Source organism: Mustela putorius, unplaced genomic scaffold, assembly GCF_011764305.1.
Source record: "Mustela putorius furo isolate JIRA1106 unplaced genomic scaffold, ASM1176430v1.1 tig00000997_pilon_pilon_pilon, whole genome shotgun sequence".
NCBI classification, from domain to species: Eukaryota; Metazoa; Chordata; class Mammalia; order Carnivora; family Mustelidae; genus Mustela; species Mustela putorius.
Genome location: NW_025421527.1, coordinates 3,560,407 through 3,577,572, shown reverse-complemented (window position 1 = coordinate 3,577,572; position 17,166 = coordinate 3,560,407). Strand labels below are relative to the sequence as shown.

Here is a 17,166-nt window from a genome sequence, read left to right as displayed (position 1 = left end):
GGGATTTTATGTACAACCTACTAACTTCTACATGCTGGAGAGTAACATTTAAAAATTGTTTTAAAACAAAGCATTTATGATGAATACCCAACTTTTGTAGCCACATGGACGGGACGGGAAGAGATTCTGCTGAGTGAAATAAGTCAAGCAGAGAGAGTCAGTTATCATATGGTTTCACTTACTTGTGGAGCATAACAAATAGCATGGAGGACAAGGGGAGATGGAGAGGAGAAGGGAGTTGGGGAAAATTGGAAGGGGGAGGTGAACCATGAGAGACTGTGGACTCTGAGAAACAACCTGAGGGGTTTGAAGGGGTAGGGGGGGGTGGGAGGTTGGGGATCCAGGTGGTGGTTATTGGAGAGGGCACGGATTGCACGGAGCACTGGGTGTGGTGCAAAAATAATGAATACTGTTATGCTGAAAATAAATGAAAAATAAATTAAAAAAAAAACAACAAAATAAAGCAAAGCATTTCTGTACAGCAGCACAGCTGTGCGACCTCCGCCCCAGCTGGCGCGCAGGACGGTAAGGGAGGGGACAGCACTAGCCCCGCAGAAGATGACAAATCCGGGGACATACTGAGTCTGCTCATTTTGAGGGAGAAAGTTTACTGATTTTACAGATTAGGAATCTGCAACTCAAAGATGTTGGGCAATTTTCAAAGCTTTAGGTGAGAACTCTGGTAGGTGAGAACTACAGCGGGTGTGACCCCCTGACCTCACCTTACCCTTGGTTGTGTCCGCTGGCTGAGACAGCAGTCACTGACCCCACGTGGCCCCTGAGCACTTGAAGCTGAGCTAGTCCAAGCTGAGAGGCCCTGTGAGCACAGTTCACACGCTACGTTTTAAAAACTTGAGAAAAAAAAAAAAACAAAAGAACTTGAAGTGTCTCATTAATGATTTTACATCAATTCTATGTTCAATGATAATACTTTACATGTAATAAGTTTAAAAATGTTAAAATTAAAGTATTAATTCCACCTGTTTCCTTTTCTTTTTACTCTTTTCCAGTATGGCTACTAGCAAATTCTACATTCTGTGCGCGGCCCCTCTTACGTGTCTGCTGGACGGAGTGGCGCAGCGCTGGTGCCCAGCAGGAAGAGGCTTCCTCACTCAGCCCTCAGCCAGAAGGCAGGCAACACCGGCCTGGGCCATTGCCTGTGTCCAGCTCCCACAAGATGTGATGCCCCACGTCAGAGTAGAAGAAAAACACTGAGAGGGAAACTCTGAGGTCCGGGAAGAGCAGAAATGGCAGCTTCTCCACCGAACGTGCTGGGTCTGGGGTCGCACATCAGGAGCAGATCAGAGATGAGGATATTCTTGCAATTTTCAGAGCGTTGCCATGACTTCAGACCACACTGTGGGCCCATCCTGTAGAAAACTCATGGTGGAGGTCGTCTTCCCCCAGAGCAGGCTACTGACTGGTCCTGCTGAACAAGTGGTGGGAGAACGCCCAGCGCAGTGAGTCGGAATCAGACCGCTGGGACCCTGGGAGTTTGCTCTTCTGGGGAAGAGAGCGTTGCGCTGTGGGCAACAACATCCCACTTTCCATACATCTCCGTCTTGCCAAATGCAGTTCTCAAGTGTGAACCCTCCCTCAGTGCTAAAACGGACACAGAATTTTATCATCCAAACCAGGACACTTTTGGGAGGGGAAATGTCTACTAAAAATTGTTAACAGATTAGCTCGCCCTCAGCAGACATCAACTCTCCTGTCCTAAGAAAACAGGGACCAACGCTTTTTCTGACTTCACCAGAAACCCTTCCTCTACACTCGTGCTTTCAGGCTTTCCCTCCCTCCTCAGACAACCAAGGATCACCCTCAGTGTCTCCGCTCCTGCTTTTCTGACAGGACAGGGCTCCCCTCCTGTGTCTCTGGGATAACCGCTGTGGATAAGTCTTGTCACTGCTACCGATGAAATGCATCAGGTCGCCGTTCCTGTGGAGTTTCCCACAGCGAGGGAGTCCAACAGAAGGGTCACCCAGAGACCGATGTTTGCCTCTCTCTTCCCAGAGTTAGCAAGACCGAGCCGCGTTCCAGGCTGTCACAGTGCATTGTCTGCACCGACTGTCCACCCACTCACCCGGGACGTTGGTGTGGCTTGGGTACACCAAGTCAGTCAAGAGCAGATCAACTTCAGACGTCCCTGGAAAGAGCGCAGCCTGGACAGGACGTGGCCGGAGGGCCATCAGCTTCTGAGGATTTAAGAGAGGCCACGACCTCGAGCCGGGCTAAGGACGAGAACTCAGGGATGTGCGGCCAACGGCGTGTCGTAGCGGGGACTCTCCTTCAGGGATGTGCGGCCAACGGCGTGTCGTAGCGGGGACTCTCCTTCAGGGATGTGCGGCCAACGGCGTGTCGTAGCGGGGACTCTCCTGCAGGGATGTGCGGCCAACGGCGTGTCGTAGCGGGGACTCTCCTGTAGGCCCTGGCCCCCGCCTTTTCAGAACCATATCCTGATGCTGTAAGTGCCGTGAGAACTGGTTCATAACCAATCAACGGGCTTATCTAACCTCACACAAGATGAATAGATTGTCGCTCTCTTAATTTTAAACCAGAAATTTGGGGTGCCTGGGTGGCTCAGTGGGTTAAAGCCTCTGCCTTCGGCTCAGGTCATGATCCCAGGGTCCTGGGATCGAGCCCTGCATCGGGCTCTCTGCTCAGCAGGGAGCCTGCTTCCTCCTCTCTCTCTGCCTGCCTCTCTGCCTACCTGTGATCTCTGCCTGTCAAATAAATAAATAAAATCTTTAAAAAAAAAAAAATAAATAAACCAGAAATTTGGTTAGGGTTATTTTGGTTAGCAGTACCAAGACCAGGGAGCTAATGTAATCCACATTTTAAACATATAATACACATAGAAAACCACAAGAGAGTCCTAATGACAGAGAACAAACTGACGGATGATGGAGGGAGGTGGTGGGGGCTGGGCTAGATGGGGGAGGGGCATTAAGGAGGGACTTAGTGATGAGCATCGGGTCCTGTATGTAAGTGATGGATCACTGGGTTCTACTCCTGAAACCAACGTTGTCCTGTATGTCAGCTAACCAGAATTTAAATAACAATTTGGAAGAAAAAACTGGCATATATATTTGTATATGTGTATTTACATATATCTATACATAAAATGTATATTAAAAGTATGCAGTCGTGTGTCCCAGAACCGAAAACTAAGAACGCAGTTGGACACAAAAGAGAAAGAGACAAGAACTAGAACCCGAAGATGCTGTCTGGATTCTCCCCGTCTCTCATCTCTGTTCCTCTGGGTTTCCGACGTCCAGTGTCTCTGTGGAAGGGCTGCTTCTCATTCTCTGGTCCTCCTGGTGTGCGGAAAACGGCCACCCACAGCTCCCGGGCTGACTTGCTGCAGGTCCAGCTCCTCTCCGCCGCAGCTCCCGTCTCCTGGGAAGGGCTGGCCCACCCGGCTTGGGACAGATACCTGCTCGCGGTACCAGCTAACTGTGGCCAGGAGGGCAGGACGGTGTTGTTTAAAAACGCTTCTTAGTTTTTACCCAAAGGAGTTGCGAACACGTCCACACAAAAGTCTGCCCGTGGATATTCACAGCAAGTTCACTCATGGTTTTCAAAACTGGGAAGCAGCCGAGATGTTCTTCCGGAGGTTGGTGAGCAAAAAAACTGTGGCCCATCCGGGCAATGGGATACCGCTTGGTGCTGAACAGAAATGAGCTTCAAGCCATGAAAAGACACGGAGGAAACGTACACGCGCGCCACTGAGCCAAAGGAGCCCGTCCGTGAAGGCGACGTACGGCTGACTCCGATTCCTGACGCTCCGGAAGACGAGAAAGGGGGAGAGACCATAGAAGGACTTTGGGGACAAGAGGAAGGAACAGGCCAGCACAGAGGACTTTAGACGAGTTCTAGGGAAATAAACTTACTGTGCGCAACATTATGATGCTGGATACATGTTTATACATTTGCCCAAACCCATAGAACGACCCTGAGAGTGAACTCCAGTGTAAACTACGGAATTGGGGTGATGATGCGTCAAAGCAGTTTGTAACATACGCACTCCCCAGTGAGGAATGTGGACAATCGGGGGGTTAGCAGGTGTGTGGGAACTCTGTATCTTCTTCTCTATTTTGCTGGGAACCTTAAACTGCTCTTCAAAAAAAAAAAAAGCCCAACCCCTGATCAGCACCAAATAATGAGATGGCAGAGGCGCCCATGGAAGCAGACAGTGCATCCGGGCGCTGGTCGGAGAGCTCTGAAGAAATGGGACTGGTTTTGAAAAAACCGTTTATGTCTATGTGAGTTGGGGTAAGCTGTGTGCTTTTGATAAGCCCTCCAAACACCTCTCTGGCTTGACACAGGTCTCCCTGTCTCACAGTCAGCGGAGACGGGGTGAGGGCCCGCCAGCCGGTCACTCAGAGGGCCCCGCCTGCCCCCGTGTCGCTGGGGTCTTCCCTGACAAGCCAGCAGACAGGGGAAGAGAGCATGAGGGAGCCAAGCTCTGTCAGTGGCCTTGATGGGAAGGTGTCACGTCCATTCTGAGAATGGGCCTCATGACTCTGTCTACATGGGAGAAACCTCTGGGAGCCCTGGACGCTTGGAGGAGCCGGGCACCGTGAGGCAGCAGGTGGCACCGTGAGGCAGCAGGTGGCACCGTGAGGCAGCAGGTGCCAATGGGGGCTGAGGAGACGACTCTAGCTCCTCACGGTGACTTCAGGGGCTGGCCGCCTTCTACTGGGGACGGCGCCCCGGCTGTCCCAGACTGCGGGATGACGTGTGTGCTGGCGGGACAGGCAGGGTCACAAGGCCCATGCGGCTTGCAAGCCCTACCTGCCTACCAGGGGACAGTATTCCACCGATGACAGAGTGAGGGGCTGCCCACAGCGTCTTCTACCACCACAGATCTGGGAGCCCTTGTGCTGGCAAGGCCCCGGACCCTGCCAAAGAGCAAGTGCAGGTGGGCACTGACTGTGGCCAGCGTGTCACTGCTCCTCGGGGGTTTTCAGGGTGGGGGCTCTCTGTGTACTGGGGAATCTGCGGGAGGCCGTGGCTAGTCCTCAGCCCCACAGGCCTACAAGGGCCCCATCGGCCCCAGGCCAGAGGAACAGGTGCACACTGCACAGGTGTGGGCCCAGGAGTGTGGGGTGCCTAAGGACCTGGACCCTCACAAGGGTGTCAGGAGGGTCTCTTGTGGGAGAAGGCGTAAACCAGCTCACAGTCCCCGACCTACCCAGGCTCTATCCCCCCAAATGCAGAGCTCCAGGTGAGCGCCCCACTGGCCCGGGCCTGGCTGGTGTGCGGGCTGGCACAGCTCCGGGTAACTGGAGGAGACGAGGGGCATGTTGGGGGGACGCGGCAGTGTCGGAGCGCTGGCAGCCAGGGCCACAGGCTGGCCTGCCCGGGTTCCTCCAAGCCCGCCGCGCACGTGCCCTCGGCCCTGACAACAGGCCGGGGTCGGCTTCTCGGCTTGCTGTCCTTCAGGGACATTATTCAAACAACTGTCAGCTCTTGCTTCTGGGACAGATTCCCCCCATCTCTCCCAGGGGTTCTTCCTTTTGTCTGATTGGTTTTCAGGGGACTTATTGGAATGGAAGCAAATGAAACTTTAATACGGAAATTGAGGGAGATTTGAAGTCCCTTTTGTGACACTCCAACCCTGTCCACTCTACTGAGGATAAACAGATTTTCAGGCACTCGGTTCTGGCCGCCCAGTGGCCCTCCAGTTTCCAGCTACAATGGGGTGAAGGGGACAGGACCCTCATCTGTAGGGAAAACCAGGAGGAGCTCATCAGATAAAGAGAGCTGATCAGATAAAGGCGGAATCTCTTCATGTATCTAGGGTAGATCCCAAAATGTTTTCCAAGGCCTTGTCCTCTCTCCTGGGGAGCCCGATGGCTCTAGTTCCCACGCCAGGGAAGAGCCAGGAGGGGAGGGCTCTGTAACACGCCTGGTCCTGTCGACAGGCAGGATCTCTTCTGCCCAGCGGAGCCCCCGAGGCCGTCGCGGAGGAGCGGACACACCTGCTTCCCGGCGGCAGGGAAAGCACCCAGCACGGGAGCCGCGGCAGAGACCGAGTCTGCTTCATTAGGGAGCGGAAACGTAGGCCTGCCCCGGGGGCTCAGCTTAGCCTGAGTCCCAGGCTGCCGCGCCGTAGCCTCGGGTCCTGAGCCGGCACCACTGCGCCTCACACGTGCAAGTGCCGGTGTCCGAGGGGTGCAGTGAAAATGGTGCCATCTGGTCGGCAGAGGCCCGACTCCCACCCCCAGCCTCCTTCCGTCTCGGCCTCCCCTCCTTCCAGAGGCAGCCCCGTTGCCAACACTCGTTTCCCTGGATCCGTTAGAAAACACTTGTGCGATTCTCCTTGGTAAAGAGCAACCCCGCTGGCTGGCTGTGGCAGACGGTCCCCAGAGGGGCTTTATTGCCGATACTGGGAGGGGGGCGTGCCGTGGCTTCCAGGTACCATGGAAGCATCCGGAATTACAGGACACTGCCCTGCTCCCGGAAGAATGTGCTGTCACCAAGAAGCAGAAGGGCAGTGAGGTGCCAGCCGTGGTTGCGATCACCTGAAGCATGAGAAACAGGGCGAAATGCTTCTAAGCTTTCCCCCAAGTTCCATGTAGTGGTCTGCTTCCTTTCATGCTCTCTACAGACAAAGAGGACGCCCAGCGATGGCCCATACTGGTCAGAGCACAGGGCTGGGGATCCCAGGCGGGGTGAGAAGAGGCAGCACAGGCCAGAGCCAGTGTGGAGGGTCCACGGCTAGGAGAGGGGGACTGTGAGCTTGTCTTCCCGGCAGAGAGCATTCAACAGCTCCTGTCTCCAGGCGGTGATGGGAGTGCTTGGCTCTAGAGCAAGGCAGGGCACAGGGTGCAGGTGCATGCTGGGGGCAAAGCGGGAGCAGGCACAGCCTGCAGCCCGGGGCTCAGGCCAGACCAATCAGGGTCCCTGAGGAGTAGGGGACACTTGGGACTGGGGGCTTCTGGTCGACCATCAGGTAGGCCGGGCTACTGTTCTGCAAAGAGAAAAGGATGTACAGTAAGGATGGACACGTCAGAAAGGGTGATCTCATTCAAGCTCAATGAGGCTAGGAAAGAATATTGGGCCCAGAACAGGAAAGAGAAGCCCTCCCAGACCCTAATCACACACACGTCCCGCACGGAAGTGAACCAAGGTGGAGTCGGGTGCAGCCTCCCCAGGGCTCGCTCAGCCAGCGGCCACAGTGTTCCCGCATGTGAACACGTCTCGCCCTCACTTGATCACGGAACTCTTCACGGTCAATGGCACCAGGGTCTTCCCATTTTACAGATGAAAATAATGAGGTCCTGAGTAGTTAAGTGACTGTCTAAGTTAAGAGAGCCTCAGGATGGCAGCATCAGCACTCAACCTGCAGCCTTCCAGGACTCAACCCCTCCTCTCCTGGGCACTAGCTGTTCATCCGGCCCTTGGTCAGCCTCCGCCCTCACCGGACTCCACAGCAGGGTGCTTAAACCAAGCAGCCCTGCATTCCCACCCGGCTCGCCGCTTGCCGAGCTGGGCTTCAGCCCCCAGGGACTGAGCTTGCATGGTTCAAGTTGGGGCAGGACTTCCTCCTCCTGTCCCCTGAAGAGGCCTACAGTCCCCCCACTGTCTGGAAAGACTGTCTCCTGGGCATTTCCAAAAAGCCTCTCCACCCCAGCCCCATTCCCACAGGTTCACGTAAAATCGGTGGAGAGACGTCAGATAGAATGAGGCGGGACCGTCTCCCGTGGTTTAAACTCTGGGTGAGAGGGTTGGGGTCTTTTTCAGTGTCAGGACTGGTCACTTTAGTTATGTTCTATCATTTCAAAGCAACTTTCTATGGTTTTGGAAAATTGTTTATTTTCTCTAATTCTCACTTTTGTTCCTGTTTTCATATAAGGGTGTGGTTTCTAAAACCTCTCTTGCCCTCCCATCAGTAAGTCTGTGGTATGGGACTCATTATTCGTTTCATCCTTACTTCTGTTTATTGCTGAAATGCCTCACTAGTATCCCCTGAAGTACGCGGAGAGCAGGTGAGCACCGTGGCGGGGGCCGCCCTCCCACCTCTCCCCCCCATGACGTCCCCGTGAACTCTGCTCCAGGACTTACCTGCACAGACCACAGCCACGTCCTCGGCATGGTTGCAATTGTGTCGGCCCCAAAACCTGTGTGGACACTCCTCCAGGGACCTCTCCTTCCCTGAGCAAGCCACGTCGTCCAGCCAGATGCGGCCGGTCCCTGGGCCAAATCTTCTCCGGGATTTAGCAGGTGGAGAGAGGGACGGCCCACAGCCCAGCTGCCTGCATACCACCCGGTCCGCTGCTTCTCCCCAGCCGTCGTCACAGACGGTGCCCCACTGGCTCTTGTGCAGCACCTGCAGCCGCCCGGCACAGCGGCCGTCTCCTCCCACCAGCCGCAGCTCAAAGGGATCTGCAGGTACAGGAGGGAGCAACGGTGGAGGCGAGCAGGGGACAGACAGAGGACCTGCTCTAGATTCAGATCCCACCAGCCTGTGAGACCCTCCGCCCAGCTCCCCTGCTTACATCCACTTCTCCCGGCCTGACCGAGTGTCCCAAGTCCCTTCCTTAACCAGGATTTTCCACTTCTCTAATTCCTAAAACTCTAATATTAATAATGACTTTCTGATCGCTTTTGAAAATCAAAGAGCTCAACAATGGAGGGTGTGTGCTCTGTGCCCGGTACGCAGAGTTCAGTGTGCTAATAGTTCACAGTCCTCTGGGGCTTCCTGCTGCCGAAACCACGTTCCTGCACGGAGGGAGGCATTCGTGTCAGTGTCTGTAGAGGCACCAGCAGGCGCCTGGGTGGCTCAGTCGGTCACGTGCCCGACTCTTGATTTCATCGGACTCCACGCTCGGAGAGGAGCCTCCTCGGGACTCTCTCTCCCCCTCCTCCCATGGGCGCACTCTCTCTCTCTCTCTCTCTCAAATAAATAAATTAAAATCTTAAAAATAAATAAATAGATGAGAATTGGCGAGCAGCACAACTAAGCGAGTCTGTCCCTGTGCCTTGACGCGTGGCTAGCTCTCTGGGGATGCCGGCTGGCCGGAACCCAGTGCGGCCAGACCCGGGAATGACTCTAGCGTCCGACCTCGTGGGTTTTACCTTCACATTCCACCCACATGTCGTCATCGTGGGTGCAGTTGCTCCTCTCCCAGGCCCCGGCAGGGCACTCCTCGAGGCTGCTTTCTTTTCCTGAGCATGATGCCTTTCTCAGCCAGATGGGCCCTTGGCCCTGAGTGGCTTTGTTGCAGCATTTCCGGGTCAGCAGGGCCCGTCCACATCCCAGTTGCCGGCACACGACCTTGGTGGCGGCAAAGCTCCAGCTTGCTTTGCACACGGTGCCCCACTGCCCTTGGTGCTTCACCTCTACCCGGCCCTGGCAGCGCTGGGGACCATCGACCAGCCGCACGTTCTCTGGGACTGTGGGAAAGGGAAGAGGAGGTGTCTGTTCAGCAAGAACATGGTCTTCCCAGAATAGAGCCCCATGGGCACATCCCTCTGCTCTTGGTGTCTAGTCCAACGTGCTAGAGCGCTTGGCATTGTCCAGCAGATGCTTGTTGAAAGGGCTGGATGAGTGAATCGACAGAATGAATGTCATTTTTCAGTTCCAAGTGAATTAATTATTTCTGTAACATTTTTAGTTTTTCAAATTATTTTCACATTTGTATTCTCATTTGTTCCTCATATGAGGCAAGTAGATGGATCGCATAGATTTTTAAAAAATAAAATGCAATAGTGACATACACAATGTGTCCGAGCCCCAAACTTCCTGGTTCATTTTTAGCATTATCACCCGGGTACCATGGATTAGTGTCTCCCGACTTTCAATCTCTCTAACAAGTAGGAATGAGATCTCAGCATCAGGCCCAAAGATCTGTTGGCTGTCTCCCTGGTAACAGTCTGCTTGGTGACAAAGAGAAGACAGGGACCAGCTCCTCGGGCAAATCACAGTCTAATGGAAGTGCAGGCAGAGAAGGGATTATTAATGCCCAGAAGGCGAAGTGTCGTGTTGGTTTCCTAAAAGCATCTCTTGCCCGCTCTTTCGTTGGTGGAATCTTTGGGAGCTGGAAAAGCGTGCATGGTTCTTGGTTTCCTGAGGAGTGAAGCCCAGGAAACATATATCATACATTGCCAGCTCTTTTCTTCCCCACACATGCCCCTGAGCTCCCGACACAGGCTACGCTTTTCAACGAACACTTAGTGGGGGATGGGTCTGGATGTGCCTGTGTGTGTATGTATGTATGTTTGTGTGTGTGGCCTGTGTGTGTGTATGTGTGTTTGTGTGTGTGTGAAGGAGAGAAGCAGGCTCTCATGTAGCTGAGACTAAGCTGAATTCATTACCTCAATCAAAGAGCAGGAAAAATACCGACTCTGCAGGGCCCGCAGTTGAAAAGGGTGAGGAGCTAGTTAGCCACCTGTGAAGTGCACAGGGTGTTAAGACAGGTGAGCGTGGCCCACAGGTTGGGTGGAACAGGGTGCAGGGCTACGGTACTCACACCCACATACAGCTCCCGCGTCCTCCTTGTGGCTGCAGTCGAAAAAATCTTCCCTTTCACACTGAGACAGGCTCTCTTCCAGGCCATTGCATCGGAATTCTTGGACGAAGATTTTTTGATCTTCTTGTGTCAGTGGCCCAAATGCAGTACCACTGATCGCCTTCTTGACCGCTCCACAACCCAGCTCCCGGCACACCACAGCCGCGTCGCTCTCGTCCCAGCCGTCATCACACACCGTGCCCCACTCGTTGGCCCGCTGCACCTCCACCCGCCCTTCACAGCGGTGGTCACCTCCCACAAGCCGCACTCTGGACAAAGGCCCTCCAAAGCGATGAGAGCTTGGCTGGGCATCTGGAGGATGAGAGAGGACTCAGGCATCTCAGAACACGCCCACCCTTCCTAGAGGGTGTGGGATGCTGGGGGCTGAGAAAGGAGGGCTTGAGCGGGAAGTGGAAGGAGGGGCTCTTCAGGACCCCATCCCTAAGTTCTGGTTCTGCTCCACTCCTAACTTACCCTGCTAAGAAACTCCGCTTCAAGACACCTAGGTCTATATGCTCACACCGCTAAGCAGTGGGAGCCCTGGGTCAGAACACAAGTGTAGAGATGTGGTCTGTTGTGTTGTCTTGACTCTGTCTCTCCCCATGGCAGCCAGACTGAGGCAGGCTCTCTAGATATAATTTGGGCTGAACAACCTCACTCTCTTTCTCTCCCAATATCCATGATCCCCCGTTACCCATCCTTGCTGCTTCTCATGACATCTTCCCATGCCCAAGAACCCAGCTCAGACGAATGCAGAGAGCAGTGGGTGAAGGAAAGGTCAGAGCCTTGACTAGTCAGATTCTTAGTCTAGAGGGTTCTAGGGCTTAGGGTAGAAGACGACCTCCCCAGAGCCTCCAGATAAGTTCTGAGGAATCCAGGACATGATTCGGCTTCCCAACCATAACTCTGAGGGTGGAAAGGCTAATGGAAATTTTTTTTCCTTCTTCCACCAAGAGACGGACATAGAGCGGAGATGGCTGTGGGAGAGCAGAAAAGAGCCCAGCAGGCAACACACTTTTATATTGTTGGCGTATATATACTATATTCCAGGTATGGTTCATGAACTCAGAGCAGTGCTGCCCTCCAGCACATTATATTTAAGAGGTCTGGGAGCAAACCCACGAGGACTCCAGTAGCCCCTGGGTGACAGCATGTTACAGAGAAACTGAATGGTCCATGTCTCCATGCAGTGGAGTAGTTGACATAGACAGGTCTGGGGTACATGTTGGGGCCACATCCGACTGCTGGTCTGTGGCCTACCTTATTTCAAGCAGTGTCACCTATGACCACATAGGACATGTGGGTGACTCAGGAACATGCACAAATGGAACATGAATTTGGAGGACCAGATCTTCCACCATCTATCCTGCCTCAGCTCTGCACAAACACCCTAGAACTTGGAATCCACCCCAGAAGAAGCTTCTGAGTGAGAAGGCCCTGAGCTGGTTGATTTTAGAGTGCATTGGAAGTTGACATTTGGGTTGTTCATCTGTTTTTGTGTCTCCTTTTCTTCCGTGTGTTTTCTGAGGGAAGCAATGAGTAGAATGGAGACTAGAAATAGATTTTAAAATTTAACTACAGAAAACCAAGAAAAGTTTTCATTTTTGCACACTTACATTTATAAGGTACAAATATAACTCAAGAAGAATCATTCAGAAATAGCATTTGGGTCATTGCAAGATTTGAGTTTAGACAGGCATTATTGTGTACCCCAGGAAACTCTAGCTATCATGATGATGCACATGTTATCTGGTTTTGAATTGTAAAATTCTGGTTTTAAATGAGTCTTTTTTTCCAGGGAAAGTAGGATTAGAAGACCCCCTTAGAAAGAAGAAGCACATAAGAAAGAAACAGCCCAAGTGTCAAAGAAACCCAGCTGAGAAGAGATTTGAAAGCCAGAGAGAAGGGCAGAGGGGTCATTGGGACAGCTGCCTCCCGGGCAGTGTCTTCAGCCTACTTTGTTGGCTGACAGCTCGAAAGCAGGGCTGGGGTTGGAGAAGCAGTGACCTGGGCCGTGGGAAAGCTGTAGAGCTGTGGTCCCTGTACCGACAGCTAGGACAGCCCTGGACGCCACGGGAAAAAGACCATGAAATCTGATTGATGCACTGAGAACCCAAGACAGCAATTTTGAAAGAATTGAATTACATTCTGCTGGTGTGGGGTCCCCCATGTCCACTGCAGAGTCTATGGCTGTCCCTCTCTGGTAAAGTCTCTACCATCAAGAGAGAAAGACCAATGGAATAATGTATAAGAAGCTGATGGTCCAGGACCAACCACCTTGAGTCTGGAGATCACAGTCTTCCTCTTGACAGACCCATTCTCTGTGCAGCTTATGCATGGTCCAAGGACCCCTTACTCAGGTGGCCAGTGGAGACTGAAATCTAGCCTGCCTGCTGCTGGCCAAACCACATGCTGCACACAAGTAGATGCATTTCTAGTTCAAAGGAGCCATGCAGGTTGGCATAGGGACCTGGAAATGGTAGAGCCAAGCAGGGCAAAAGGAAGTTCCTCTCCCAGATACACCAGCGAGAGAGAGGTACCTTCTGAGCCCCCAAACAAAACCATCTATTACTTGGAGGTGGCCAAGAGTTTTAGGCCACAGAGTCCAAGTGGGAGGGAATCCCCTGCAGGAAACACCACCCAAATCCCTTCCAGGTTCTGGAGGTGGAAACCCATCCACAGAGAGGATGGATTGAGATACCAGAGAGGAAATCTACTGAGGTTCTATTGAACTAGAGCCTCTACCCACGTCCTGAGTAAGCATCAAGATTTCCATCTCAAGAACTTGGAGGCCTCCCTCTCAGGAACCCAAAAAGTCTTACCTAAGAGACCAGGTCCGGTGCAAATGGCTGAAGAGAGAAGAAGCAAACGAGTGAGATCATATCGTCAATCCCAAGGCTTTGTTCAAATAACACAACTCTCTAGAAAGTCTTCGGTAGACTTTGTGGGGCAGCTAGAGTGCTGGGTACAGAGCTTCCAAAGTCAGTCCTAGAGAAATCTCCTGCAATGACGAGCCCCAGAGGACACAGGGACACTGACTGGGAACCACAGAGACCAATTCTACCACAACCCAACCTATTTTCTGTACATGTGATGTAGCTCTGCCCCAGGCACGGATAGATTCACTTTCTATTCTAGTCAATTATGTTAACTGATTATTGCCTGGAGTGGACAGTGTGCAGCCTCTGGGCTCCCCAGCAAGTCATGCTGGAGGCCACTGAGAAGGCTCTCATGAAGAAGACAGCGACACCATGGGGGCAGCGGAAAGCAGGAAAACCGAAGGATTTGTCTGTGTCACTGGCACTGTGCTCAGGCCGCTGCCAGCGCACTTTTCCTGGAAGGGGCCGGATCACAAACAATTTGGGCTTTGTGGCTACCTGGTCTATTACTACCCTATGGCCCTGTCACCGCAACATGAGAGCACAACAACGTGTGTATATGTGTGTGAATGAGCATGGCCATGTTACAATAAACCTTAGTTTATACACACTGAAATTTCAATTTCCCTTTCACAAAATAGTATTCTTCTTTTGATTTTCCCCATTATTTAAAAACGCGAAAATCATTGTTAGCTTGTGGGTTCAACAGGTCAGAAAACAGCTCTAAATTTGGTTCCAAACTCAGCACATCGTAAGGACATCATAATTTCTCCCTATAGGACCCCTGGGTGATCAGGCTCCTCTATGCATTAGGCTACCGTCTCATGCCACCCAGAGTCCTGTGCTCTGTGCCCATCAGTGGTCCCCAAGGTCCTAGGCATTCTGAACTACAGAACAGTCATGCTCCTCGCCCCCCAGCACCTTATGAAATATTTCTGAAGGAGCTAATATCTTTGGTCTAGAGCCTTTAAGGCAGATACAAAAATTTCAGTTTCTTATTCTGGAATATTTTCTTCATTTCCCAATAATTTCTAAGTAACTCTAAGCCCTTAATCTTCAGGACGTGACTTCTCTCAGACTCAGTATGACCTTGTCTGTAACTGTCTAAAACTCAAGATTATATTGCACCCCACACATCTAGTAAGGAGCACAAAGCCTGCGTATACACAATGGAAACCACATGTGCCATGCCTGGTATGCGGGTCTGAAAGTGATAGAGCCCAAGAGGAAGTTGAACGTTCTGGAGTAGGGTGATGATGGGTAGCCAGACCAGAGAGGCTTCGTGAAGGAGATGGGGCTGAAGGAAAGTGGGGAGAGGTGATAGGATGCTCCTGAGAGGGTAGAGCTGGCTGTCAGGTGATACAGGGAATGTACTGGTGTTTGGGAACTTGGCAGCACCCTACCGAGAGCACCTAAATGCCAGTGTGAGCCTTGGTGATGCATGGGATCATCAAGACAATAAAATGGATGTGACTGATTAGGGAAGAGACCGTGTAGGATTGTAAGATGCCCCAAGTTCATTATCTCATGAAAAGTCTCCTAACAGACCTCCAAAGAACATACTATTATCTTCACTTCACAGACGAAGGTAGGATACCAGAGAGAGAGGGCAATTTAACAATTCAGACAGCTAAGAAATTTAAGAACAAGGATTGAAACCCGGGTCCTTTGACTCCGAAATCCCCATTTACAGTACCTTAATCTGGGTGATAAGAAACTGGGGGGACACTAGAGCAACGTTATATGGAACACCTTTGAGGGGAAGCTGGACAGTATAACCTGTGAAAGTGTCTGTCGGGCAGTGCTCTTCCTCTTCTTGTCTACCCGCTGTTACCCATGGTTCAGTTGTCTTCTTATAAAGAAAAGATTAATGGAAATTTTTGTAAAAAGGGAAATGGGATGAGCTATTATAAATTTGTTGGTGCAAATAAAGGGAAACAGAAAAAGCTTTGGTGATCAAAGTGGATTATAAATTAGGTATGGATTAAGTGGCTTGAGTTTGGAACTTAACTAGACACAGAGAAGGCAGGAAAGCAGGTGAAGCCTCTCCTGGAAAGGTAGCAGGATCTGCACCTACTGGGCAGGAAGAGCACACTCCTGATCAGAGCTCCGGGGAGACTCTGAGTCTCAGCCAGCAGGGACAGAGGTACTCACCGAGGATCAAGGAGAAGAGCAGGGCCATGAGCCGGGTTGCTGGAGATGCTGAGCTGAAGTCTGAGGCTGGGAGGAGGTCCTGGAACAGCAATAGTCAGCTTTGGCCACCAAGTGTGCCAGCAGGACAGAGCAGAGCAGGTCCTGTCTGCAGCAGAAGCATTATCAGAAGCCTTATCAGATGACCAGATGACCGGAAGCCAATGGGCACAGGGGGCAGAGCTGGTGGAGCTGGACTTGCTGAGTTCAGCATATCCCCAGAGGAAGGGAGGTGACCAGAAATGGCAGAAAAACACAGAAAAAGAAAGGAAACTATAAAAAACCCCAAGCTGTTCTGCCTGGGTTCTGCTATATCCCAGCTCCATCCACCTCTGGACAAGAGAAAAGCCAGAGACTGTAGAAAACATCTAGCTTGCCCTTGGAGGCACCATAATCTAGAGACAAGGTGTCAATCTCTGCATCTAGGGCTGGCTTTCCCTTCAAACCAGCTTTTCTAGCACAAAGCAGAGGGCTTAGCCCATGGATCTGCTCTTCTCCTGTCCTGTCCTGGTTTATGCCCATCTTTGGAAGCTGAGTGGAAAAAGGTCCCTGTGGTAATGAAATCAAGTCATTCTTAGGACCAGTATATGATGGACAATGGTTTAGCAGTAAGACCCCCAGTTTTCCCAGCCCCCAAGCCTCTCCCACCTAGTTATTAAGCACCACTGTGTTTCAAGAGCTATTCAGCACTGGACTCTGGGAATACTCAACTATATCCACTGACAATGCTCCTGCTGCTCCCCCCAAGGTAGTTTTCCTTCCACAACTACACATTTTCACTTCTCTGTAATATTCAGGCCATTCTGCATAAAGATTGGTTCATTACAGACCTCTCTGTTTAGTCTTGTTTTTCTTCACCTACTTATTATTGTTTTCAGGAGAGAGTTCGGAGCAGCCTGAGTGCTAGGGGAATATGAGGGGTGCAGGGAACACCCCCATGAATGGAGGAGTTGGCACTCCATGGGACATGGTCCCATGGCTGTGTCAGCGTGTGGAGGCAGCTGTGAGAGAGGAAAGTACATGACACTTTGGGAACACAGTGGAGGAAATAGTTACTTCTACTTGGGGTTAATCAGGGACTTTACAGAAGTGATGACATTTGAGCGGGAAGTGAAGGGTGAGTGGCCTGGGGATTTGGAGCAGGAAAGGCTTGGCTCTGAGGATGGAGATGAATAAAATGGCGTCATCCGTCTCAGAGATGAAGGCTGGTCTGGAAGGGCTGGTCTCAGCCTGCTTGGTGGTCAGGTGTCAGGGATACCAGTGTCTTCAAGTACACATACCTAGTAGTGCAATTTCTGGGTCATAGGGTAGCTCTATTTTTAACATCTTGAGGAACCACTGTTTTCAAGGGTTACTGTGCTAGCTTGCATTCCCACCGACAGGGTAAGAGGGGTTCCCTTTCTCCACATCCTCACTATCATTTGTTGTTTTCTGTCTTGTTAATTTTAGCCATTCTAACAGGTGTAAGGTGGTATCTCATTGTAGTTTTGATTTGTATTTCCCTGATGGCTAATGATTTGAACACTTTTTCATGTGTCCATTAGCCATTTGTAGGTCTTCTTTGGAGAAGTGTCTGT

The 17,166-nt window shown here is 51.7% G+C and overlaps 1 protein-coding gene across 1 annotated transcript; it reads right to left on the bottom strand.

Annotated features, from left to right (window-relative positions):
- Nucleotides 1-5,549: 5,549 nt before the first annotated feature.
- CD5L (CD5 molecule like) lies at nucleotides 5,550-15,732 on the bottom strand. Its single transcript, XM_004775786.3, has 6 exons — nucleotides 15,554-15,732; nucleotides 13,343-13,369; nucleotides 10,482-10,832; nucleotides 9,088-9,405; nucleotides 8,074-8,394; nucleotides 5,550-6,979 (listed from the first exon to the last, which is right to left on the bottom strand). Exons 1-6 carry the CDS (start codon nucleotides 15,579-15,581, stop codon nucleotides 6,972-6,974), a joined length of 1,053 nt encoding a protein of 350 aa, XP_004775843.1. The 5' UTR covers nucleotides 15,582-15,732; the 3' UTR covers nucleotides 5,550-6,971.
- Nucleotides 15,733-17,166: the final 1,434 nt, after the last annotated feature.